Below are 7,819 nucleotides of genomic sequence, written 5' to 3' on the forward strand. Positions count from 1 at the left end.
GGCTTACTATTTAGTAAGCTGCTTTATAGTTATAAAGTACTCTAGGGCTTTATAATCTATATATATTTTAATCTAGGAGTTTATACCTTTAAGCTCCGCACGCTATTAGAATAGTAATTAAATAATAGTTAGTATTTCTTTATTATATACTTTATAGTTATACTTAGCTAGGTTTATTGTTTTTTTTTTTTAAAAGGCAATAGGGTACTATTTATCGTCTAGATATAGCTATAATAGGATTCCCGCTATAACCCTATTAGAAGCGTCCGTTTCTAGCATTAATTTAAGGTCTAGGTTATAGTAATAAAGGACTAAAGAAGAGATAAGCCAATCTTTTATCTCTTTAAAGGCCTTTATATAGTTATTATTAAAGATAAAAGGCGTATCCTTCCTGGTTAGTTAAATAAGAGGTTTTGCTATAATTCTATAGTTATAGATAAACTAGTAGTAGAAGTTATAAAAGCTAAAAAAGAACTAGATCCCTTTTACTATATAAGGGGGCTTTTAGTTACAGATTGCCTTTACCTTCTTAGAGTTAACCTTAATTCTATCTGTAGTTATAATAAACCCGAGGTACTTTATACGTTTTACCCTAAACTTATATTTCTTAATATTAACTTATAAGCCTGTGTTTTATAGTCTTTCTAGGACCTTCTTAATATAAACTTAATGCTTAAGTTCGTTGTCTAAGTATATAAGAATGTTGTCTAGGTATACCATATAGAATTTGTCTAGGTAATTAAAAAGAACGTTATTTATATACCTTTAATACGTAGCTAGTCCGTTTATTAGTCTAAAAGGAAGAACTTTATATTTATAGAAACTATAATTGTCTGTATAAGTAGAGGTTGTAAATAGTGTTACGCGCAGAGCGTATGCGGCAGGGGCCGTATAGCGTAGCGTAGGTCACCTGACCACCTACGGCCCGATAGATAGTCCGACCTCAGCCCCCCCTATTTAGGCACCGCGATCCTTACGATCCTCTGCAAGAAAACAAGACGAATACAATTGAACCAAAAACCCCCCCACCGTGATCCGAACAATAATAAGTGCGGAATATAGTTAAATCTTTAGATGCGGGATTTATTCTAATTTAGTGGAAAGCTTAATAGATATTAAATTTAGTAAAGATCTTTACCCAGCTTAGATGTGTAAGGGTCTTATTAATTAACAGAATAGAATACTAATCCTTTTAAGTAATAGTATTTAGTTTTTAATAGTTAATGCAGGGGCGGAGGCCTTTATTAGGCTTTTTTATAAATAGGATAGGGGAAGTAAAAAAGGGTTAACTTAGCTTAATAAACCCTTTATCTAGGTTATTAATTAAGTACTACTTTATTACTTTTAGCTTATCCGTTAATTATTAGTAAAGGGGGCTATAATTTAGCGAGTTATTAGCTTTTAATTAAATCTTATAATTATATATTTAGTAAGGGGGTAACTTATTTAAAGCCGTCTTTAAGAATATATCTTTATAATTTATATAAATAGTAAAAAGGAGGCGTTTAACTAGTTCCTCGTTAGTTTCCTTAGCTAGCTCTTTCTGCCTATTATTAATAATTTAGTTAATCTTATATAGGCTCGTTATAAAGACCTTATTATCCTTCCGGTATATATTAAAGTNAAACNCTATAGCGCTAATTNCGGNNATNTNTATNGTAGGGGNGTTANNTAATAATAGGGGCGTATATAACTTTAGGGACTTCTAGGGTACTAGCGTTATTATTACTCCTTTTAGCTCCTATTACATCTTTTAAAGGTTATCCCTTATATCCTATTAGTGCGTTCTTTTTTATACCGGTTAGATCTACGCAATTTAGATATTATCTATATTACTATCTATCCTACTTCTATATATAGAGTCCTCTTTAAATATAGCGCTTTAGGAGAGTATCTTTCTTAGTATAAAGTTCTTTCTAGCTTTACGGCGGGCGTTTTTTTAGGTAAAGGCTAGATTACGGGCTAGGATATTTTACTAGTAAGTAAGGTTAGCCCTTACAGCTAGTATCTTATAGTTAGTTCGGATCTCCCTAATAAAGGAGGGTAACCTTAGTCTATCCTTTGGCCAGATAAACTGTCTTTATTGTATATTTAACTAAATATTAAAATAGGATATCTATTTTCGTCTAAGGATTATATTATAGGACTCTAGGTCTAGGATATAAAAGGGAATACTATATTGGCGTTATCTATTAAGAGTAATATATAACTTTAAAATATAGGTAATAGGCTAGCCGGCTTAGCCGTTATAGCCTTTTACCTATATAGGCTTCTCTAGTTAGATAGCTTCTGCATTTAAAAACTTAGCAATATTATTTATATAGGCAGTATTTATAAAGGTAAAGCTATTTACTCTAGTGTTAATAAGGGCGGTTATATTAACTTTATATCTATTTTAAGATACTATATATAGAACTATAAAATGCTTTCCACCTATTAACTAACTAAGATTAATCTCTTTAAGATTAATAGGGTACCCTAGGGGGGAGTCTTTCCCTAGGGTTTTTCTTTTCCCGACTTATCGGACGTTTTTTCTTCCTTTATTTCCTTAATATTACTTATATCCTTTAGCTCTAGGTAAAATAAGGTAAAGTAATCCTCTTTATTACAGTTGTAGTATATAGCCAAGGTAGGGTTAATTAGAGTATTACGGCGAATACTAGTTAATAGCGTAGTACGTAGCTAGTTAGGCGAGGCTCGCTAGTGCGTAGTTATAACCGCTTTTAGTATAAGAGCAATTATAGCTTATCTTTTTACTTTAGCTTTTATAGGTATAGCTAGCGAGTTCTAATTACTATAGAGTTACTTCTACTAATTAGGGCGGGCGTTAATCCGCTTTAGTTCTAAGTCTAATAATAGGTAATAAGCTGCAAGTCTGTTATAAGTTGGTAGGTTATTTAAGGTTACAGCGATCTTCTCTTATAGCCGAATTATTAGCTTATTATATAGGTCTAATTAGTAGTTCTTAAGGGGAACTTAGCCTTCTCCTATAAGGTATAGGAATTAAGTCTAAAATTTAGTAATAGGTTAGTTTAGTTTTATTATTAGGCGATTATAATTATACTAGGCGTTTTATACTTTATTTAGGTTAATATAGATAGCTGCTAGGTGCCGTATTATCTCATTAATAGATATAAATTAGATAGAGGACTCGTCCTTAAATTTGGCTTAAAGGTGCCGTTAGGCGTCCCTAGTAGTTTAACTAAAGAGGTAGAGTATTTTAGCTTCTTTATAAAGGAAATAGTTATAGTTAACACGGAGCTTTCCTTGTACTTAAATCCTCTAATTCTTAAAGGTAGGGTCTATCCTATTAGATAATAGTAGGGGGTTAGGGAGCTTAACGGACTTTAATTACTTTATTATTATATCTGTACTCCCTAGTATATTATATTTAGTAGAGTAAATAGGTTAGCTAGGGCTTTAAAAGGGGGAAGCTAAGCCATTTTATAGGGCTATAAGGCTTTCTAGGATCTCTTATAGGGTCTCTTATATATTTCTTACTTTAAGATAATTAGCTTTCTAGCTAGCTGTAAGGGCGTAAATCTACTCGCGTACGTCTATAATAATATTATTATCTTTAATTTCTAATCCTAATTAGATCTTAGGTTCCTCTTAGGTAGAGGCAGCTCTCTTAAATAAGCTTACTTTAGGTACCATCGTTAGCTTCCTAAGGTTTACTAATATTATACGCTTTAGCTTTAATTCCGGGGGTATAGGTCTAGCCCTATCTAGCTCGTAAGGTAGGATATTATCTAGGCCTTCCTAGGTAATATAGAGTTGTTTTAGTGTCTAAGTATAGCGCGTTAACGCGTTATTATAGATAAAGTTTCTTTTTTAGGGTAGAATATTATTAAGGCCTTCCCAGGCAGGGTAGGGTAAGCTTAGTATAATATTACGGCTTAAATAAATGCCTCTAAACCGAAGCTTAAACGAATACTGTATTACGAAGATACTAAGCTAAGGAGAAGGAAAAAAGGGGTTACTAGGACCGATGTAAACAAATATATAGGGTGAGCCGCTAAGGCGCTAGCTTTGGGCAAGCCAATTATAGGTTGGCAGAATATGGCAGAATTTGGCAGGTAATGAGCAATAGCGCCATTACACCCATTTTAGTTACAGACCCCCCCTACCTTTCCTATTTCAGACACCTACCTCATATATAAATAGCTTCTTTTCTTTATAGTTTAAATAGACAGAGTCCTTATTCTTTACTTACTTATCGGTGCACGGACTACCGATTGACAATTATATATAGGGAGCTGAACTTTAAGCTAGGACTTTTATATACTAAAGCACATTATATTAAATATTATATAAATACTATATAAGAAAATAATTAGATAAAAAGCGGCCCTTAATTATAAAGGACTTAGTAAAGGCTTAATTAAGGTAGGTAATTAAATATAAGAAATAGAAGTAATTAAGGTAGTTTAAGATTATATAAAGTAACAAGTGTTCGATTAAGGGAAGTTCTAATAAATAATAATCCTATATCTTTTATATACTACTATAGAAATAGGATAAAGGTAAGGTTAATACTTATAAAAAGGATAAGGGGTATAGTTATATTATAGGTAAGCTTTTTTAAGGCTCTTAGGAGGTCCTATTTAGTGGTTATAGAAAGGGATAAGAAATCGCCTAAGAGGGATACTCTACTTAATCTTATATTTAAGTTTTAGAGGACTAGATACCTTAAATCTATAAGCCCGATTTCCAATTTATGTAGTTGGACCCGTCTTAGAATAGTAGGTTTTGTACAAGAGGATTTAAGTCTCTAAACTTACGTCCACCCAACGCGATAGAATGAGGGTATATAGGCTCCCTTCCACAAATTCATGGATATCGTGCACGGTGTTCAGGTGTGATAAAATCACCGATTCACTTAGGGGTGAAAGGGCAGGTGTCATGCTATGCTAGTATATGGAGGGTGCTGGTGTCGTATTTGTTGAATTATCGACAACCGGGTGTAGTGTTGCTACCGTATAGTTGGAAACGATGGTGTCCTACGCGTGACTAATGGAATCAGCATAAATTAGGCAGCTATCATCACATGACGCCTCTATGAAGTTCTCTAGGTCTCACTTTGTTGGCGTGAAACTCTGTCTTGTTGGTTCAAGCCATGACCTCAAAATGACCGTTAATATGAACTTAATTGTTGGAAGAGGTACTTAACTAACCGTGAACAACTAAGAGGGAAGTAATAATGTGGATTGTAATACCACCTCATCAGACCTAAAACATGACACCATACACCCGGGTGTGTAGAGTCTGGAAAAATATTATATATATATTTCCAGATCCTATTTAAGTAGACCTGTTCCCTTTCTGTGTGGTATGCTGGCTCTTTTATTCGCTAGAACTTTCCTATCACCGTTTGCCCTTAGATAATGCCTCGAACAATATATCTAGCAGTCTTCTCTAATGGTGCGAGACCTGCTCATTGGGCCATCTTTATTCCCACGCCTGGCACAGAGCACGCGGGGAAATTGATTCACGTCACCGGATCCACGGCCACCGGGTTCTACCTGGAATTCAAGCGCAGATACAACTTCGCGACGACAACTCGCCGATACCAGATCGTCCCACTGGCCCAAGTCAATGACCAATACATTGCCGATACTGTGGGGGGTGGAGCTGCCACAGCAGATACAACGGCCCACGATCGGCTTGAATCAGCCGCCACTGTTGTGCAGCCTCCAGGCCGCAGCCCCAATCCCTTCGATACAGCGGTAAGAATGTCCTCGGTAACACAAACTCCGTGTCTAACACCCCATACAGGCCCTCAATTGTCAGAACTGGATTGAGGACTTCGTCCAAAAGCTTATTGACGATGGCTATATTGCTAGCGCCACCACCTCAGTGCTGCAGACTGCACCCAGACAATTGTGAAAAGCGGACAGGTTAATCGCCAATTGCGCAGCGTGTTGTTCCGGTCCGCGAGCTGCTTTGGGGTGACAAGATTCATTAAGCAGTGGCACATTATGTCGAGACCTTGTGGAGTGAATTGACGGGAAGTTTGTATGATAGGATCAAGCTATGAGGGCGAACTATACATAGACCCCTCTGGCTGGGATCATGATTTCCGCTTAAATCATCTCGATTGCCGTGGATTGTAAGGATCGCCGCCGCAAGCCCTACGATCCCCGCGAGCCGCATCCGCTTTGTCTGTCCATCTGTTAGTCCACAATAAGGGTTATTATCTTGAACATTCCGCAACCAACCCTCGGCTGTATTATATCTCCATTCTTTCCCCACAATCACGCGATACGTCACCTTCTACGTGTCCAGTGTCACCTGGCCCTGAAACTCAGCAACCCATAGCTATTGTGTAGTAGTCCCATGGCTCCCAGGTGTCTATATACTGATCCAAAATCATTGGCAGATACTTCTCAGACCATTCTCCCAAATAATTAGCAGTGAAGTGGGCTTTGCGATCCTCCCAGTAGGCCGGTAGCCAGCCAGCCTGTTCCCAATCCACGATTGCAATAACCCTGGGTGGGCTAGACAATGTTAGTATAATGTTGCTCCGGTGAAGATCTCCATGTGTGAATACGACCTCAATGTCATCAGGAAGACATTGGCGGAAGGGTTCTAAGGGGACAACGTGGGGATCAGGCATTGGCCGCCGGTGTAGGAAGGTGAACCAATCATGGAAATTTTTAACGGAAGTGAATGGTCCCGATTCTGACATGTATCTGGGGTTGATGGCCCTGTCATAAAGAGGATCCCGTGCAATGCCGCCTAGACATGCAATTTTAGCTCTTGCGGAATATGTTGCTAGGTAGAAAGAAGGTATCCCACCAATAAATGTGTCCAGCGGATCTTGTTTAAGCCGGCGTAGATTATCAAAAATTGCCCGGAGCTCGCGACAAACACTGAGGCGGTCATTTATTCCCATCTTGTCCCACGCTTGCTCTAAAGTCCTGCCGTTTATCGCCTCCATATAGAGAAATATCTCGTCTCCATCTGTACGCCACCCGTAGATTTCGGGGACTGGCACGACGCTTTTAAGGCAGTGTCGAACGGCATATAGAGACTGACCTTCAGCAATTCTAACAGTGGATCCCCACTTAACAAACAAGCCGATGGACTCGAATAAAACAGGTGGAGGATACACATTAGGGCCAGCTAAGTTGAAGGTCTTTCTCTTATCCCAGTTAATGCCAGCAAGATGCTGGGCTCGTGCTTGTGAGCGGACTGTTTGCGGCGATGGTAATTGGCTTTGTCGCTGGAAAAATGACGAATGTTGGACATCGAAGTTTGCGTCTGTTGGGACCATAGAAAGCGTCAATGAGACAGATGCTGTAGTTTAGTTAGTAGATGTTGTGAGCGACGCACACGCGGAGAAGATCTCTTCAAGGGCTAAGTTTGTGATCTCGATCCGCGCTACGTACCTGAGAGTGTGGGAGTTGGGTCAAGAGAATTCATGATTAATCACGAGGGAGGGCTGGAAGCAGGCTGAGGATAGAAATCGCAGAAAGTCGCGTCTAACTGCCGAAACTGGCAGTCGCCGAGCCCGCAAAACCACGCTAGCATGTAAAGCAATAGAGAAATTTCGAGTTCTACTGGAGGTTTGAGGGAGGAGGATGCTTTGGGGAAAGAGAGACTTTGATTGGAGTTTGTGAAGAGGAACGGGAGACGATCGATGAGAGGCGGGGAACGAAGGAGCAATGGAGAAACTGCGAGGTGGCGCATCGAAAGCACTGGCAAGAGATTCTTAACTCGACGTCAAAGTAGTTGGCGCTCAGTCAGGTGACCTTAACAAAAGGGTAATGGATCGTTCGGTTGCAAATGTTATCCCAGGTGCCCCAGACCCTCG

The 7,819-nt window shown here is 38.6% G+C and overlaps 2 protein-coding genes across 2 annotated transcripts; one reads left to right on the forward strand and one right to left on the reverse strand.

Annotated features, from left to right (window-relative positions):
* Positions 1 to 5,348: 5,348 nt before the first annotated feature.
* Positions 5,349 to 5,889, forward strand: K441DRAFT_600246 (uncharacterized protein; the record flags this gene model as incomplete). Its single annotated transcript, XM_067645189.1, has 2 exons — positions 5,349 to 5,729; positions 5,779 to 5,889. The coding sequence occupies exons 1-2, from the start codon at positions 5,388 to 5,390 to the stop codon at positions 5,887 to 5,889; spliced, it is 453 nt and encodes a 150-aa protein (XP_067510582.1). The 5' UTR covers positions 5,349 to 5,387.
* A 232-nt stretch (positions 5,890 to 6,121) lies between these two features.
* Positions 6,122 to 7,819, reverse strand: K441DRAFT_650684 (kinase-like protein). Its single transcript, XM_067647071.1, has 4 exons — positions 7,395 to 7,819; positions 6,802 to 7,302; positions 6,222 to 6,741; positions 6,122 to 6,165 (listed from the first exon to the last, which is right to left on the reverse strand). Exons 1-3 carry the CDS (start codon positions 7,426 to 7,428, stop codon positions 6,308 to 6,310), a joined length of 969 nt encoding a protein of 322 aa, XP_067510583.1. The 5' UTR covers positions 7,429 to 7,819; the 3' UTR covers positions 6,122 to 6,165; positions 6,222 to 6,307.

This window comes from Cenococcum geophilum, assembly GCF_001692895.1.
Source record: "Cenococcum geophilum 1.58 unplaced genomic scaffold K441scaffold_1, whole genome shotgun sequence".
Taxonomy (NCBI): Eukaryota; Fungi; Ascomycota; class Dothideomycetes; order Gloniales; family Gloniaceae; genus Cenococcum; species Cenococcum geophilum.

What these genes read in the sequence shown, in the direction of transcription:
- K441DRAFT_650684 (XM_067647071.1), bottom strand. Translation starts at nt 7,428, where the DNA reads ATGAATTCTCTTGACCCAACTCCCACACTCTCAG. An exon ending in CCCAACTCCCACACTCTCAG is followed by an intron (nt 7,303 to 7,394) that starts GTACGTAGCGCG and finishes ACTAAACTACAG; the next exon opens with CATCTGTCTCATTGACGCTT. An exon ending in TCCGCTGGACACATTTATTG is followed by an intron (nt 6,742 to 6,801) that starts GTGGGATACCTT and finishes TTGCATGTCTAG; the next exon opens with GCGGCATTGCACGGGATCCT.